At 48.0% G+C, this 18,126-nt stretch overlaps 1 protein-coding gene and 1 pseudogene across 1 annotated transcript; one reads left to right on the top strand and one right to left on the bottom strand.

Moving 5' to 3' along the window:
- The first annotated feature begins 1,203 nt into the window (after nt 1-1,203).
- On the top strand, nt 1,204-18,099 carry Epha1 (EPH receptor A1). The gene is made up of 18 exons (XM_075953509.1): nt 1,204-1,332; nt 2,253-2,320; nt 6,680-6,961; nt 10,703-11,105; nt 11,313-11,468; nt 11,782-12,126; nt 12,249-12,376; nt 12,491-12,641; nt 12,893-12,989; nt 13,192-13,250; nt 13,979-14,104; nt 14,809-14,994; nt 15,129-15,190; nt 15,293-15,499; nt 15,614-15,763; nt 15,979-16,172; nt 17,590-17,745; nt 17,836-18,099. Exons 1-18 carry the CDS (start codon nt 1,251-1,253, stop codon nt 17,912-17,914), a joined length of 2,931 nt encoding a protein of 976 aa, XP_075809624.1. The 5' UTR covers nt 1,204-1,250; the 3' UTR covers nt 17,915-18,099.
- LOC142838540 (U6 spliceosomal RNA) lies at nt 4,037-4,130 on the bottom strand (annotated as a pseudogene).
- Nucleotides 18,100-18,126: the final 27 nt, after the last annotated feature.

Genomic DNA, 18,126 nt, shown 5'->3' with positions numbered 1-18,126 from the left:
AATTAGGGACAGCATTTAACTAGCAATACTTATATTTTTAAAAGTGGGAAATAATGAGAAGCATTAGTTCTAAAAGTCAAATAGGTATCTATAATCTATCTTCTGTACAATAACCAAAATATATAACAACTTAAATGACAGAAAAATTATGTGTGAGTCACGTTAATGGGATGAAGCCAGGAAGGAATGGAAAAGAGGTACCCAGGGAGAGGGGCATTTAGCGGCTGCATGGCTCACACTGTCAGCCCGTTCTCAACCTCTGTGAGGTTCAGTTCTGCTTTCCTTTCAGTTCAGCCCCCCTACCCCATCCCTCTTCAGACAAGTAGTTTGTTCAGCATAACGACTGTGCTACTGTCCCTGAGTTTAAAGCACATACATAGCTAAGGCGGACAGAGATCAATTAAGTAGGATAGGAGGCAGTCCCCCCCCGAAAAAAAAAGCCCAGAACTGCTACCATTAAGATAAGCATTAAGGTAAGCAGCAAACTCTTTTCTTCTCTAAAACTATATTGGAATGTTCCCCAGGTCCTCCAGTCCCCTCTGTGGGTGCATGGTAAGGTTCAAACTCCTCCGCGTGTTTACCAAGACCTTCCTGGCTCTGCTCTGCACCTGTCTTTCTGCCCTGGCTCCCAAGACAAATGCTGTACCCCAGCAGTCAAACTGGTCCATGCGCCACTCCCTGAGCACACCTTGAGGCGCCCTGCCTGCAAGCCTTTCTCAATCTCTGCCACCTAACATCCTGGTCACGCCAGCTTCCCTCTGAAGACTCCTCCAAGACTTTGCTTTGCTAAGTATTGTACCAATTTGCATGGTCGTCATCTAAGCCGAAAAGAATGAAGGAGTGTTTCCTTCTCCTAGCTTTCCCACGACAAGTCTAGAGTCTGCCAGAAGGAAAAATAAATAAATACGGAGATCTCTTTCAAGTCAAGCCGAATTAAAAGGATGAATCAAGACTTGGGTGGGTTTAGGATATTTAGACTTAAGAATGTCTAGTCAGTTCCTAGCAACTCCCACTAGGCGGCGCCCTCAGTCTCATTCCGACCAAGACGCCTCCAGGTCTTAAAGTTTATTACCTGTCTAACAAGTTTCCTTCCTGCCCTACTGTCCCTTTAAGAAGGTGAACCAGGTGAGGTCGAGGCCCCGCCCCCGTGCTGGCCCCGCCCCCACCCCCGCTTGGCCCGCTTGGCTAGCCCAGTGCCTCGCGACCTGGCCCAGCCGTCGGGGCCGAGGTCCCAGGTCCCGGCCGGCGCCATGGAGCGGCGCTGGCCCCTGGGGCTCGCGCTGCTGCTGCTGCTCTGCGCCCCGCTGCCCCCGGGGGCGCGCGCCGAGGAAGGTACAGAACCCCCCTTTCCCTCTCCCTTTCCCGGCTGGCGGGCAACAGCCTACAAGAGCCGGCATTCCTGAGGAGGCCCTCCTCTCCGCGCCCCACTCTTTCTCCCTTGGCTTCGCCCCAGTAGCGGGGAGATCGATTGGCTCGGCCAATCCCTGATCTTTAACCCCAGACTCCTGCCCATGGTATCAGTCACCCCTACCCTCTGCTGGCCAGCACTCTTTCGTGGGTGGAGAGGGAATTCCTGACCACAGCCAGGAAGCTGCATTCCTACTGCAGCATCATGGGACCCTCCATGTGCCCACTGCTGAGTTTGCAGCGTTCACAAGTCCGAGGTGGAAAGCCTCCTTTTGCCAGCCTAACCAGATCGTAGATAGGCCGACGCTGTGGAAGGATTAGGACTTCGGGGACTCCCAGGTGTAGGGGTCCAACCTTAAACTTAAAAGTTTTGCAAACCCTCTCTGACTGTGCCCCTGTCAGTTCCCAAAATCGAAGCTGAGCCTAGAGCCCCATCTCCTATACCCTCGCCTACCAGAGCAGCTACCATTGACAGCAGAAGAAAACTCCACCAGGAGCCCGCTGCCAGGGTCCCGCTCAGGACTACAAAGGCGACGTCCGCCCGTGGCATCCCTCCCGGACCCCTCTGGTGCAGTGTCTGCTGTAGCTCTTCCAACGCTCGCTGTCCTGACTCTGGTTCAATCACCAGCCCCCAACCCTTGCCCCACTCTTCCTTGCCCCCATCACACCCTGAGAAATCCTCTATAATCACTCCTCATTCCTGGCCCCCTTTGCTTCCTCTGCCTCCGGGTCTCACACTATTAGAAGATGTGGCAGCCTCGGGCTGGGGAGGCCCGGAGTACCAACTGTAGGTAGTGCAGCACCTCCTCCCTCTTGGGTGACACTCTCGTTTTCTCCCCATTCAGTCACCCTGATGGACACGAGCAAGGCCCAAGGAGAGTTGGGCTGGCTTCCGGATCCCCCGGAGGATGGGGTAAGTGTCTGAAGGACCTGGGAAAGTTCAAGACTGAAGGCCGGTGGGAAATGGGGTGGAGAGGTGGGTGGAGGAACAGAAAAGAGCAGGAAAAACTGGAAGTGTCTCCTCCGGTGGGGGAGGGGAAGCTGAGTCAGAGGCTCCTGAATGGCACTTGTAGGGGGTGTCAAACTTCACTCCCCTGGGACTAACTCCGCGGCCTCACCCTCCTAACATGGGGGGGAAGGGGGGCGGAGGTGAGCTCACATCCCCTAGTGAGAGCATGCCTCTGTTAAGGAAGGCTGTCAGCTGGATGAGGGCAGAGACACCTGGAAATCATCCCCTGTCTCAGCTCCTGTTCGTTGCACTGGAGTTATGTGGATGGGTTTCGGAACATTAGGGAGCTCCATAAAAGTTTAAATGATGTATGGATTTTTTCTTTTTTTTCCTGAAGAGGCGAGCCAAAACTTTCACCGAAGTCTTCAAAGGTCCTTTGGCTCCCTCAAACTTAAAGGCTGCCCTCCTCCAAGGCCTCTGAACACTTGGCTTGTTCTCCATCCCTCCCAAGCAGGCTCCAAAAACACCTCCAGCTCCAAGTCCCTTAGGTGTCCCTAAGTGAGCAGAGGTGGATTTTTAGTGTGTCTTTATAAAGAATGTATTCAGGCCTGAAGTCCAGAGACACCCTTGCTGCAACCCAGTAGAGCTGGTCTCGGAGCCACATGGCAATACCTGTCTGGTTGGAGGCTGACTTACTGGTCCTGGATGTAGGCTCTGGATTTCCTCCCCTTACTCCAGCACCTAAGGCATGTGCTGCTGTTTCTGGGATTAGGGATATCGCTTTCTTTCTCTCTTGGACTGGAGGTTCGAGGCTCCCCTTTGAGCTCTTCCACAGAGTGGCCTATAATTAGAGTTAATAGACTAAACCATAATGTATCCTGCAGGAGGGGCCATTTGGAAAATCCTGGATTAGGCCAACTCTAATAGGTGCCTCGTCTCATAAACGAGCTAATCACCCACAAGGAAGGCAGCAGGACCATCTGCTGGCTCCCACTGGCCCTTCCTTATGCTCCACCAGCCCCACCCAAATAACTCTTCCCTAATTGAGCCCCAGTGGAAGCAGGGCCCCTTCCATGGCCCAGCGCGAGAAGTTCTGCTCCCCTCCTGCTCTTGTTTACTCCCCTCTTTCTAAAACCAATCACATTCATAGAACTGGACTCCCAGAATACACCCGAGTTACAATCTGCAGCTACTGTGTGTCAAATGAAAGATCCTCAGTGTTGTTCTTAGATGATAGCTGTCCCCTATCCGTCCCTGCTGGAACTGGAAGAGGCATTTGCAGCTGGGAACGTCTGTTTCCCTAGGCTCTAGCTGCAGCCTTTGCAGTCTGGCTACAGATCTGTCACACATTACTATGACCACCCATCCACCTGCCTGTGCCCTATGCTTTTTCCTTGGGCTCCTCAGCAGCGCCCCACAGTACAGGCTCCAGCTACCCTTTCACCCCAGCTTTATAGCCTTTGGACACTCCTCTTGATCTTTGAACTCTGACATAATGCAAAATTGTGTGCTTCAAGATAGCCCCACCCTACCAATTCTTAATTAGTGAAACATTTTGTTTTATGTCATGAGAACCCACTCACTGGAGTGGAATAAAACCTCAGGATGAACTTTCCTAGGGCCCCAGTCTCTTCTCCATCAGATTATAGGGTGCCATCCAAAATATCAATGCGATGGTTTGTGAACTGTGTATGCTTCCTTCTTGCTTGCGCAGGCGCCATGCTAACCTTCTCTGTATCGTTCCGATTTTAGTGTATGCCCTGCCAAAGTGAGCACTGTATGCTTCTTTCTTAACTATATCTGGCCGAGGAAATATTTAAGAGAAAGAATGTTACTGATGAAGTACGATATCTGTCCCACCAGCATATAATCAGAGCATCAACAGGAATTAAAGCCCGGAGTGATGCCAAGGACCGAACAGAAAGTCCAAACACAAATCCACATGTCCATCCGATATTTCCATGTGGATGACCATGACATTCCAAGTCAATGTGGAAAGTATTGCTGGGGACAGAAATACGTCCTACCCTCCCTCTAAGTGAGCCTGTGGAAGTGACAACCGGTGATGAATGAACTGGAGAAACGCTGTTTTAATTACCTTCATTCACACAGGATGAAGTTCCAGGAAAGTTCAGAGGGTTAAATCTTGTGTGTCGTCCTGAGCTTTGGGAAGGAGTGGGGGTGGGGAGGCAGTGACAGGCCCAAGTGTGAAATGAACAAAGGAGCCCTGCTGTGTCCATTTAAAAGTCTCTGTGAGCAGCCTTCTTCCTGGTACCGGTTGCTTACAATGTAAATCCCCTCCAAAGATGTAAATGTCTTTTACAAGGGCGGCTTGTATGAGCTAATCCTGTATTTATAGTTTTTTTCCCCCCAGTAATCATGTCAATGGCCAAATAAGTATATTTTGGGATGTGCACCAATCCCCAAAAGTATTGATTTCAGTACTGACAACTGAATATCTGTAATTTTTATGACAGAATGAAAGGGAAAACACATCTCCATGTCCTCTGAGCAGATACAAAAATAAATTCTGGTGAGACCGAAGTTTAATGTGAAAAAAAAAAAACTACCAAAATTTCAAGCCAAAAGATAAGAAGAAATGTATGATCTCAGGCATAACACACAGCCCAAAACTCATGATGTTATCATGTAAAAATGGAAAATGTGTTTTCACATAAATGGTGCCATTAGCAGAAATGTGATGTGGCTGAGAATATTAGAAACACACATACCAACAAATAATTAGTATCTATAATGCATTTTTAAAAAGCTCACCCAAGTGAATAATAGCCGAGTTTAATAAAAATACTAATAGCCAATGAACAAAGGAGAAACGTGCAACCTCCCCCTTCAAAGAAAAATGTGACTGGAAAGGCTAAGTTGCTTTGACCATAGGATTGGCAAAAGATGAAAAGAACATCAGTATCCATTCTGATGAGCTTTCTAGAAAATGAACTCTCTTGCCCTGTTTGTGGAAATGTAAAACTGATAAAGCCTTTGGAGGCCAGTGTAGCAGCTTATAAAAATCGTGATCTATCTGTGGATTCAGCAATTCTATAGAAATCTTACAATCATCAGTCTGCTTCCCTAACACAAAAACAAACAAATAAGAATCTTAGAAACTAAATAATGACCCAACAATAGGTGGATGATTGAACAGTTATGGTGTACCCATATGAGGGGTGCTGTTTATATATTGCAACAATAGACAGATTTGTATGTGTTCTGTAGGTGTAATTCCACGGCATCATTTGTTAGAGTAAAGGAAGTTACAGAATAACCCTTGCATAAAAACACAGAACCCTTTAGACAGTTTCTCAGGAGGTTCTGAAATTGGTCTAGAAAGCTTGGTCTCAAGCCATTCAGAATGGCTACCTCTCAGAATAAAAGTGGAGGGGCTGGAGAGATGGCTCAGAGGTTAAGAGCATTGCCTGCTCTTCCAAAGGTCCTGAGTTCAATTCCCAGCAACCACATGGTGGCTCACAACCATATGTAATGAGGTCTGGTGCCCTCTTCTGGCCTGCCCACATACACACAGACAGAACATTGTATACATAATAAATAAATAAATAAATAAATAAATAAATAAATAAATAAATAAAAGTGGAAGGACTGGGGAGACCTCATCTTTGTTAGTCCATTCCTAACCTACTAACATAAGCAGAAATATGAAGATTAAGAGCATAAATTCTGAACCTGAAGTGCCTGGCTTCATATTACAACTCTGTCTCCTAATATCTAAGGAAGTCCCTCAGATACTGGGCAGGCTACTCCATACCGGGCCTGTATCCATGGCCTGTGGGGAGCTAGAGTGGTGCCAGCCATTATGATCACTAAACTTAAAAATTCAATGTTAAAAAAAAGACAAGGGACAGAGTATACGGTGCCTGGGAGTCCAGCTCGCTGTTGAGATGTTGGTGATGACTCCAACTAGAAGGAATATTGTAGACCGTTCCATGCTTGTCCCTGTCCTCCAATGGCAGAGGGACCTTTAACTATTTGAAAAATAAGGCTCTGAACTAACTGGCAGGTGGATTTTGAATGAGCTTTAGCTTTGCCTTTGGTGGTACCTGACAATTCTGCTGATTAAATAAGTCAAAATTCCTGCTGTACTTTCTTATTTAAAGCACATGAAATTAAGGGACCGACCAGATCTGGCTAGGATGTAAAAGGGTTTGTTACCTTATCTGACCTGAAACACTTAGGTACTCTCCTGGGGCTAAGAGGTCCAGTAAGGCAGGACAGGTCATCTTGACCTGGGAGCTCTGACTCTAACCCCCTCTTCATGAGCTCTGGTCACTGAATCTGATCCTTTTCTTGCAGTGGAGTGAGGTGCAACAGATGCTGAATGGGACACCCCTGTACATGTACCAAGACTGTCCTGTCCAGGAAAGTGGGGACACTAACCACTGGCTTCGCTCCAATTGGATCTACCGAGGCGAGGAAGCTTCACGTGTCCATGTAGAGCTGCAATTCACTGTGCGGGACTGTAAGAGTTTCCCAGGGGGAGCTGGGCCTATGGGATGCAAGGAGACCTTTAACCTTCTCTACATGGAGAGCGACCAGGATGTGGGCATTCAGCTCCGACGGCCTTTGTTCCAAAAGGTACTGCCGTTCCTTCATGTCTTCCCATCCCTTGTGTAGATCCTTACTGCGATCCTCACCATGACCCAGCTCAGCCAAGGAGAAACAGGGTGCGTGCGGATGTAGAATAAGGGAAAGAATGCAGGACAGCATACCAGAAAGGCTGAACTAGTACCACTGGCTGTGCTCTAACTTTAAGGGCATCATTTAGCTTCTCTGAACATTGGTTACCTCGTCATATAATAGCCTTGTTACTTGCATCCATTGAAATAGCATGATGCTATGGTTGAGTGGGGAAGTATACTGTGGGGGTTTTCAGACATTTTACCTCAGTGCCCATCATGTTCTTATGTAACATGCCCCCAAGAGTAGGCTGGAACTACACAGGACAGTTTCTGGCTGCCAATCACTAGTACCATGACATTCTTTCATAATATGGAAGAATGCTAGAAAGCAAAACCATCTGAGCTTATGTAGGATGTGCTCTCATTTCTTTCCAAAGAGCGAAGGTTGTAAAGTTTGTTATTGGTAATAAATTAGTTATGACACACTCTGTAACTGATCACCTCGTTGGCACCAAGCTCAGGAACACCTCCCAGCAGTGGAAAATTTTATGGTCTGTAGCATTCCACTGCCTGGAATCCAATCCTAGGTCCGTTGTGTCATGGGATCCAATCCTAGCTCCTCCGTGTCATTGTAGAAGGACTAATTTGTCATAGCTTTAATTTCTTCTTCTGTTAAGTAAGATGGTAAGACATCTTGTCTCACAGAATTATTGCATGAGCTAAACAGCATGTCTACAAAATGGTTACCCTGTGCCCTGGCACATCAAGCACTTCCATCATGGTTATGTGAATTGGGTATTGCTTATCCACAATGCTTAGGGTCTGAAGTGGAATATTTATATAGACATTAGGGATGAGACCCAATTTGTTGTAAGAAGCCATGGGGCAATGGCTGACTGGCAAAGTTTTGGCATGCCTATCTCTGGCGGCGGCTCCATGACTTCTCCTTGACTCCACTTCCTTTCTCCCAGCATTCAGTTTAGTTTTGCCCACCTAGCTCTACACTGCCCTATCATGCCGAGCCAGTTTTCTTTATTAATTAACCAATCAATCGTATTCGCAGCATACAGAGGGGAAACCCTTTTCTGTTTAAATAAAAAGAAAGGTTTTAACTTTAACATAATAAAATTACATAAAAGAGTTATCAGGCAAGAATTACAGTTACAATATTTATATCTACTTTCTACCTATTCTTCAACTCCATCAAAGACTCCCAAAGAGTATAATATTACCTAAGTAAACAGGAAATGCATTATAAGCAATTTCCAAAACTCTAGAATTGACAGGGACATCTCACTGCTTGGACAGTCACCCAGAGTTCTTCTGCACCATTGGGGCATTCATCTTCAGCCTACAGGCCCATACTATCCAGCAGACTTTTCCATGAAGCAAGAAATTTCAAAGACAGTTCCACCTATATTGACTGTTTGTCAGTCTCTTTCTTCTGAGTCTTGCAGAATGCTTAGGGGACTCTTTCTACTCTTTCATGAAGCAAGAACCCCAAAGGACTGTCTCACCTTTAGGCAAGTTCAGCAGTCATTTCTCTGTGGTCCTACATGTCCAGTTCACATAGCATATCATTAAGTAGTCCAGGCAAGAGCAGTTTCTTACCCAAATAGCTAACCAACTCCATAAAGAGCCTCTTCAGTGCCCATCATCCTCTTGAAGTAGATTGGTGCTGCCAGCAGCAGATGTGTCTCACAGTCATGAAAAGTCCTAAGTTCTTAAACATTTTAAATGCCATATTCTGTAGTCTTTGAAAGGTTTGAAGAATGTCTATCCATCTGAAATAATATCTGTACATCTAGAAAATTTAACAAACATGACTACAAGCTTGACTATTATAGATGATTATCTATTAACCTATATTTCTTAATTATACATTACATTTTTAAATGAGCTGCACAAATACAATACCTTAATCCAGAGCAGAAATATATATACACAGTTTAACAAAATTGACCTTAAATTTGTATCAATAAACCAAGATCCATACCAATGCAAATCTCTATAGCATATCCACCTTTAAATGTAAAGAAACATTTATAAACAATATTTGGGAATATGGCATAGTTCTCTACAAACTGCTTCCTGCTGTTTATTGGGCAAAGTAATTTACTGAAGGGTGTTCATGGTGACTTTTCAGGGGGTCTTGGTACATCAAACCACATCAGTCTGGAAGGATTCCACAGGTTCTCATTCTCTGTGGAAACATCTTTTCCAAATCAACATATCCTTAGTCCCAAATTTCAGAATCAAGATACCATTAAAATACATAGGTTGGTTTAGCTTAGCAGTCCATACAATGAAATGTCTCTCTGTACTTAGGTCCTTCTCAGTCAAAAAATTCAAAGAAAACACAATAGTATACATAATCTAAACTCTCTATGAATTTTCCATTTTTTATATGGCTTATTTTTCTTTACTTTTTAAAATCTTAAATGATTTACTTCTTTTCCAACTCTCTGTACTTATTCTCTCTCCCAAGTATGTACATTTATCCAACACTGTGACCCATTTAGAAGTCTTTTTTTAAATCTGGATTTGTCTTTATTATGTATCCTTTTCTGATCAGAAGTGCTTCTTAAAATGCTAAGCCTTTTTAATGAACTTAAGTGGTGGCATTGCTAGGGGAAATATGGCACTGCTTGCTTGCTCCACCCAGTCCAACATGGCAGACACATGTTCGCTGCCTCCGAGAGCCATGTACATTGTCCCATTTTAGGCACACAGTGGGTCTAAGTTGCCATTAAGCAACTTGTAGCACTCTACTCACAGAGCCCATTTAGATGCTGGCCTCCTGAAAGAGCCAGAGGTTGCATTGGCAACACGGCCCAGAAAGCTGGCATCTCAAAATAGTGTGACTTTATCTGTTACCATTGAACCAGGAAAACCTCTCTTAAAAGAGCCATGCCTCTCGCTTGCTTCTAGCAAATAGAGAACACCCAAGAAAATGCCACTACCAAACCATGCTTAACTCTGTTCTTTTGTGTCTAGGATTCCTTTTTAAGCTTTTTCAGGTTTTACATAGATTTAGTCAACCATGCTGGAGCCCCAATTTATTGTAAGAAGCTACTTGTTCATTTCTTAGCCATCCAGACTCCTAAAATAATCACATAGAAACTTTATCAATTAAATCATTGCTTGGCCCATTAGCTCTAGCTTCTTATTGGCTAGCTTTTACATATTAATTTAACCTATTTCTATTAATCTGTGTAGTGCCACGTGGTAGTGTCTTACCTGCAAAGGTTCAGCATGTCTGTCTCTGGCAGGGGCTCCATGACTTCTTGACTCCACCTCCTTTCTCCCAGCATTCAGTTTAGTTTTCCCCGCCTAGCTCTACCCTATCAGGCCAAGCCAGTTTTCTTTATTAACTGACCAATCGTAATCACAGCATACAGAGGGCAATCCCACATCACCAATTCTAATCATAAATTTCATTTACGTTTTATATATGCCTTATATGTGTATCTTGAAGTACTTTTATACAAACTATAGTATGAGTGCATTATTGTTGTGTTCCATCATTTGAGATCATATATAGACATTTCCATTTGTAGCACACTGTAGGCACTGGCAAGCTTGAAAGTACTATAGGTGGATCTGTGCATTAGAGGTAGTCAACCAATATGAAACCGCACATTGTTTGTTATGAAGGGATGAAACACAGGATTGCCATCATTCCTCTTCCCCCTAGGTGACGACAGTGGCTGCAGACCAGAGCTTCACCATCAGAGACCTGGCATCTGGCGCTGTGAAGCTGAATGTTGAGCGCTGCTCCTTGGGGCGCCTAACCCACCGTGGCCTCTACCTAGCTTTCCACAACCCAGGTTCCTGTGTGGCCCTGGTGTCTGTAAGAGTGTTCTACCAGCGCTGTGCAGAGACTGTGCACGGCTTGGCCCACTTCCCTGGCACTCTCCCTGGACCTGGAGGGTTGGTAGAAGTGGCTGGAACCTGCCTCTCCCATGCACAGATTAGCCCGGGCTCCTCCGGTACACCACGGATGCACTGCAGCCCTGACGGCGAGTGGCTGGTGCCTGTGGGCCAGTGCCACTGCGAGCCTGGCTATGAGGAAAGCAGTGGTGGCGTGGGATGCACTGGTAAGACATGGGGTGGCAGGAAGCCCCAGAGACCACCAGGGTGGGACTTCCATGTGCCAAAAAAGGGCTTCATTTCCACGATGTTAACCTGAATGACATGTCCGCTTGGGTGTTCCAGTTTCAGGGAGAGGAGTAAAGGGTGCATAGGGTTGGTTTGTCATATAAAAAACAAAACAACAGAAAACATGGTTCTGCTTCTCTTTCTAGCCTGCCCTGTTGGCTCCTACCGAAGGGACATGGAAACACTCCATTGTCTCAAGTGCCCCCAACATAGTACAGCAGTGTCTGAGGGGGCTACCATCTGTACCTGTGAGAATGGACATTACCGAGCCCCTGGGGAGGGCCCCCAAGTAGCATGCACACGTAAGTCTTGCAGCCAGGGCCTGGCAATGTGGCCACAGTTACTGGGCCCTCTTTGGGGCCAGGACTTCCCAGAGCTTACCAAGTAGTGGAAACCCACGGAATCAGTGCTGATTATGGCTCCTCCCTGCTCTCTGTTCTCTCTTTCTCTCTCGAATGCAGAGATGTGGTTACACTACTTCCTCTTTGGTAGAAGTTAAATCTGTCATGAGGGCTTTGGAGAACAGCAGTGATTGGGATGATAGACAGAAGCAGGGGTCAGCAGCTAAGGTGAGACAAAATGGATGTCTATGTAATGGTTCTTTTTCTCCCACAGGTCCTCCATCGGCTCCCCAAAATCTGAGCTTCTCTGCATCAGGGACTCAGCTCTCTCTGCGCTGGGAGCCCCCCAGAGATACAGGGGGACGCCATGATATCAGATACAGTGTGGATTGCTTGCAGTGTCGAGGCATTGCACAGGATGGGGGTCCCTGCCAACCCTGTGGCAAAGGCGTGCGCTTCACCCCAGGGGCTTCGGGACTCACCGAATCTACTGTGCAAGTTGAAGGCCTTGAGCCTTATGCCAACTACACATTTACCATCAAATCGCAAAACAGAGTGTCAGGACTGGACAGTTCCAGCCCCAGCAGCGCCTCCCTCAGCATCAACATGGGACATGCAGGTGAGGAGCCTGGAGCCAGCCCCAGACCACAGGGATGAGTGATGGGCCAGAGGCAGCGGAGACATAACTTCAATTATTTCTACTTTCCTTCCAAACTCAACCCTGTCATTCTGGGTGTCTAGAGTCACTCTCTGGCCTGTCCCTGAGGCTGGTGAAGAAAGAACCAAGGCAGCTGGAGCTGGCTTGGGCAGGGTCCCGACCCCGAAATCCTGGAGGGAATCTGAGCTATGAGCTGCATGTGCTGAACCAGGTCAGGATAAACGTCTGCAAAGGTCTTGGACCTTACTGTGGCACCCCCTTCTCCCTCCCCCATCTTACCAAGGCTGCCTCAACACAGCCTCATTAATGCAAGTCCCACCCACAGGACGAAGAGTGGCACCAGATGGTTCTGGAACCCAGGGTCTTGTTGACAAAACTACAGCCCGATACCACATACATTGTGAGAGTGCGAACGCTGACCCCACTGGGCCCTGGCCCTTTCTCTCCCGACCATGAGTTTCGGACGAGCCCACCAGGTAGGTTATCTATCTCTTGTCACACCCAAACATTTATCATCTCATGGAGGGACATCGGCTTGTATTGTTTAATGGCCCTTGCTCTTCTCTGTATATATGCACACATGTGTCCCCTCAATAATCTCTGTAAAGAGAGACAGACCCAATGCCTACTTGACAACTGACTGCGGGTATACACTCGGGACCCTACCTTTTAACCTCTATCACCCCTAAGGACTATGAGCCCCCAGACTTCTGATTCATATGCCCAGTTTCCAGGAGCCTGACTGGAGGAGAGATCGTGGCCATCATCTTTGGGGTGCTGCTTGGAATAGCTCTGCTGATTGGGATCTATGTCTTCCGTTCAAGGTGCTGGCTCTGTCCTCCCCACCCACTTTTCTGGGGTCCCACTGCCTTGTTAGAAGCCCTGCCTGTACCCCCACATGATCCTCCTGTTCCTAAAACCACAGCTCAGATGTTCCCCATGCCCAGCTCTCATGTGTGTGACAAATTTAGTCAGAGACCACTGAGATTTTCCTGGGTCTCTGAAAAATTTGTCCTACCTCCACAGGAGGGGCCAGCGGCAGAGACAGCAGAGGCAGCGTGAACGTGCCACCAATGTTGATCGAGGTGAGGCAAAAGTTTCTCTGTGTGTGTGTGAGAGAGAGAGGGGGAGAGAGAGAGAGAGAGAGATGCCCAGGTCAACTCTGGAGATGTGGGAGGGGTATATTCTCCCTAGGGCTCTTGTATTTTGCCACCTTATTAATTTTGGTTAATTAACTTTGCTGTGATACCTGTCAGCAGCTCCAGTGCAATTATCTACTAGCTCTTGGTACCAGTGCACAGCCACCTTGGGCTCTGTGGTGGCCAGGTCTATGGGCAGAGGCCAGGCAGGAAGGGGTTAAAGTCCACTGAGACAGGTGGGCTTCTTGCTTATCACCTCATTAGGTGGCTGGCAAGAGGGAGAGGCCTGCTGTCTCTCTGAGTAGCTGGCATTGAAGGGAGGCTCCATCTGGGAGTGAATGAGGTGTAAGTGACTCGGACAGCATGGGGTCAGAAGCTGGGACACAAGTCATAGGAAGATTGGGTAACTCCGGACAGAATTTACGCCAGAGTCTGAGTTCCGGCCACCACTGTAGGCCCTGAACAGTCATACAGAAGCATAGAGCATAGACCAGAAAAAGGCTGGAATATGGAGGCTTCACTGAAAGTTTTGTCTACTTGAGCTAAAGCCAGGCTCACCTCAGAGAGCAGAGAAGTATCGAGAACGGGCTTAGCTGTCTGCCCTTCTTCCTAGCCCCCATGCTCTGATTCCTGAAGTATATGCTGCAGTGGCTGAGCCCTCTCGTCCTCCCTAGAGGACAAGCTGTGGTTAAAACCCTATGTGGACCTCCAGGCCTATGAGGACCCTGCACAGGGAGCCTTAGACTTTGCCCAGGAACTGGACCCAACCTGGCTGATTGTGGACACGGTCATAGGGGAAGGTAAGTCCTGCTGTGATCCCAGCTGGTCCCCTCTGTGTGGTAGCACATGGCTGCCATCAGGTTCTTTTTTCAAGCCTGAGGTCCCAGATGAGTCCTTGTCTGCTGGATCCTGTATCCTCCTTGAACTGCTATGCCCCGGAGCAGTTTCTGCCTCCTACGCACTTTGCTCTGTGGTTATGGGGTTTCTGATAAAGAACATTAAACACATCATCTCTGCCCCTAGCGGTGTCACCATGCCAAGTGCAGGTTGTTCTCAGATGGTTCCCAAAGTAGGAGAGAGTCAGAGCCTCCCTAAGTGAGCATTCCATCCCATCAGGAGCCCAGTGTCCTCGGGCTGCCCCAATCCCCTGGGTCACCAGGGGAAATAGATCTCAACAGAAAACAAGGCTTGGCAGTGTTCTTGTCAGTGAGGTGGCTGAGCCAGCACTGTGCCCAGGGAGCTCATTCACAGGAAACAGGCAGGCCTCCTGTGACTTGGGCCCTAGCCCTGGACCAGCTTGTCCTTCATAAACACGGCTCATCCCTCTGCATTTAGTGAGGGCTTACTTAACATAAGCCGAGCATGCTAGCCATGGCAGACAGTGGTGGGTAGGTTAGGTTCTCCAGAGGGGCAACCTAAGTTCTGTCCTTCCTCAGATGGCCAGTGAGAAGAGACAGGGACTAGAGGTGTCATCAGGCCACGACCTTATTTTCATCCCACCTAGGAGAGTTTGGGGAAGTGTATCGGGGAGCCCTGAGATTCCCCAGCCAAGACTGCAAGACTGTGGCTATTAAGACCTTGAAAGATACATCCCCAGATGGCCAGTGGTGGAATTTCCTTCGAGAAGCAACTATCATGGGCCAGTTCAACCACCCACACATTCTACGCCTAGAAGGTGTCGTCACAAAAAGTATGCAGGTCATCCCCAGGAACTAGGGTAGAACGTGTGGGAAGGGGGAGAGGGGTGGGAGCAAAGGAGGGGAGTGGATGTCAAAGGAAGGAAACCTGGGCCTGGGTGTGTGTGATGCATGTGCTGTGTCTCAGGAAAGCCCATCATGATCGTCACAGAGTTTATGGAAAATGGAGCCCTGGATGCCTTTCTAAAGGTGAGACAGGCATAGTATACACTCAGGAGAGGTCACCCCATGGAGCCCCATGCCTTGTGGGAAACTGTTCATCCTCTGACGTATACATTCACCCTACTACAGGAACGGGAGGATCAGCTAGCTCCTGGCCAGCTAGTGGCTATGCTGCTGGGCATAGCATCCGGCATGAACTACCTCAGTGGCCACAATTATGTTCATAGAGACCTGGCTGCCAGAAATATCTTGGTAAATCAGAACCTATGCTGCAAGGTGTCCGATTTTGGCTTAACCCGCCTCCTGGATGACTTTGATGGCACCTACGAAACCCAGGTTAGAGCCCCATCCACACTCACATGTACAACCGATCTGATGGTGCGTGCACAAGCACGAGGCCCGACCCCCTTTCCGCATAGTTGTGTACTCATCCGTGCCATGTCTCCTTAGGGAGGAAAGATCCCCATCCGTTGGACAGCCCCAGAAGCTATTGCCCATCGGATCTTTACCACAGCCAGTGATGTGTGGAGCTTTGGGATTGTAATGTGGGAAGTGCTGAGCTTTGGTGACAAGCCTTATGGGGAGATGAACAATCAAGAGGTAAGCCTGGACTGTTCCCCGTGTCATCCCTGACACACCTCCTCACTCTTCTCAATTCTCTAACATGGTCTTTTCCTGTAATTCTTTCTTTCCAACTCCAATTTTATACTCATTACTACATCTACCCTGGTCAGATTAGAGCTCACTAATTTTTGTGTGATTTCCTAGTGGATGTAGCTTCTTGCCTCGGTATCTCTCCCTGTCTTCTGCTACAGGTGATGAAAAGCATAGAAGAAGGGTACCGGTTGCCCCCTCCTGTTGACTGTCCTGCCCCTCTATATGAACTCATGAAGAACTGCTGGGCTTATGACCGGGCCCGTCGGCCCCACTTCCTGCAGCTGCAGGCACATCTGGAACAGTTGCTTACTGACCCCCATTCCCTAAGGACCATTGCCAACTTTGACCCCAGGTAAGTATGTTCAGAAGGATGGGAGTTTGGAGCATAAATCTGGAAAAAAAAAATGGGTGTTTGATCCTATCCACCGAGTGCTGGGCCCTGGGGAGCTCTGGACAGAATCTGGCATATGAGACAGCACCCAGTCCACGCCCCTTGGGAAAGCCCAGGCTCACAGAGGTAGGATCCCGTCTATCATGAGTTTTCAACGGCATGATTTAAAAAGAGTTAGCTCTAGATTACCAACCTCATTTATGTCCCCTTGAATCTGTAGAGTCACTATTCTTTGTCACTCCCACTGTGTTCCATTGTGACTGGGACCCCACCTCTGGTGTTCCTGTGGCCATTTGAGACTTGGGATACTTTCTTTTCCCCATATATATATTCTTGCACGTGGAGGAAAAACTTACAGATCTGACAAATCTTGGAGGACCTACTGGTGCAAGCTCTTTGCTGAAGCCTGGCACCTGCTCCTGAGAGCTTAGGCAGCTAGAATGGGGTAGGGACAGGAGGCAGTCTGAGTCCATCTCTGAGGAATGACACAGATCACAGACAGTACAGAACCAGAGCCAGCAGCCCTGGGAGTGGGGAAGCAGCCGAGATCAGTACAGAGGACCAGCCCTGCTGAGAAGGTAGGACTTTATGAGAACAAGAAATGTTGACAAGTTTCCCAAAATTGTATTTTATCAAAAACATGGCCAGAATGTAGAGAATGAAGTGGAAGGAGGGGGTCGAGTCAGGGAGCCAGGCAAGGCTTTATCGGGTAAGACAGCCTGGTGTACTGGCCTCTGTATCAAACCCACCATATATAACCTTGTTTCTGGGAGAGATTGTTTTCCATGTTCCAGCTTTTGAGACTATCTTTTGGAGCACAGCTCCCTCGGACGCTGGAGACCGTGTGTGCTAATCTTTCTGGAATGCTGGATATTTTTTCCCCCAGCAGATTTACTTTGCTAATGGTTTTTGGCTCTGGCTGGCTTTCCTACAGGAACACTCATTGTATTGTGGCTATCACAGCGTAATAATAACAGTCGGGGGGTGAATGTGGCAAGTGAGGGCTACTCCTAGGTGGCCATCTTAGGAAAAGGCAAGAAAGCATCTTGCTGCAGGCCCCTTCTTCTGTTTTTTGATTTATCTCAGTCAGGATGCATTCATGTCTAAAGGACTGGGAATTCTCTTCCCTAGGGATGCCCATAGCATCCATATTCACTAGATCTATCCATGGAACAAGTCAGTCAGCCGCCTGCCCGCTGCTGTGAGCACAGCATACCAGGAAACAGGTCAGGAAGTAGGCTCAGACAGTAGCCAGTTTATGTGCAGAGCCTAGATGAGCTGTATGCAAGCGTCACATTCGGTGCTTGCTGCAGTGTGATGGCCCAGGCCAACCAGCTCCTGTACTCCAGGGGGACAAACATAACTTTGAATCCCACAGGGTGACCCTCCGCCTGCCCAGCCTGAGTGGCTCTGATGGGATCCCTTACCGAAGTGTCTCTGAGTGGCTCGAGTCCATTCGCATGAAGCGCTACATCCTGCACTTCCGCTCGGCTGGACTGGACACCATGGAGTGTGTGCTGGAGCTGACAGCTGAGTAAGGAGTCTGGGGCCAGGCAGCCGGGGCATGAGAAGGTGACTGTGGTCTGAGCCTCTAGACTCAAGGCCTCCCTTCCTTCTTCCATAGGGACCTGACGCAGATGGGAATCACACTGCCGGGCCACCAGAAACGCATTCTCTGCAGTATTCAAGGATTTAAGGACTGAGTGGCCACTGAAAAGATGCTTCTTCCCTCTACCCCCTCCATGAGCAAAGACAGGGCCACTCCCTGAGCCTTTCCTCAACCTACGAGATGTAGGTTATTGGTGCTGCTCCTGCCCAGTCAATCAAGACTCTTGCCTTTGGAGGAAGGAGCCTTTGTTTATAAAAAGGAGGTGGGAGGTACAAGTGAAGGGGATTGTGGGTGGGTGGGTGCTGG

Source organism: Microtus pennsylvanicus, chromosome 19, assembly GCF_037038515.1.
Source record: "Microtus pennsylvanicus isolate mMicPen1 chromosome 19, mMicPen1.hap1, whole genome shotgun sequence".
NCBI classification, from domain to species: domain Eukaryota; kingdom Metazoa; phylum Chordata; class Mammalia; order Rodentia; family Cricetidae; genus Microtus; species Microtus pennsylvanicus.
Note: the sequence above shows the minus strand (reverse complement) of the source record. Positions and strands in the feature narration are given on the sequence as shown.

What these genes read in the sequence shown, in the direction of transcription:
- Epha1 (XM_075953509.1), top strand. Translation starts at nt 1,251, where the DNA reads ATGGAGCGGCGCTGGCCCCTGGGGCTCGCGCTGCTGCTGCTGCTCTGC. An exon ending in GGGGGCGCGCGCCGAGGAAG is followed by an intron (nt 1,333 to 2,252) that starts GTACAGAACCCC and finishes CTCCCCATTCAG; the next exon opens with TCACCCTGATGGACACGAGC. An exon ending in AGAAGGTGTCGTCACAAAAA is followed by an intron (nt 14,995 to 15,128) that starts GTATGCAGGTCA and finishes GCTGTGTCTCAG; the next exon opens with GAAAGCCCATCATGATCGTC.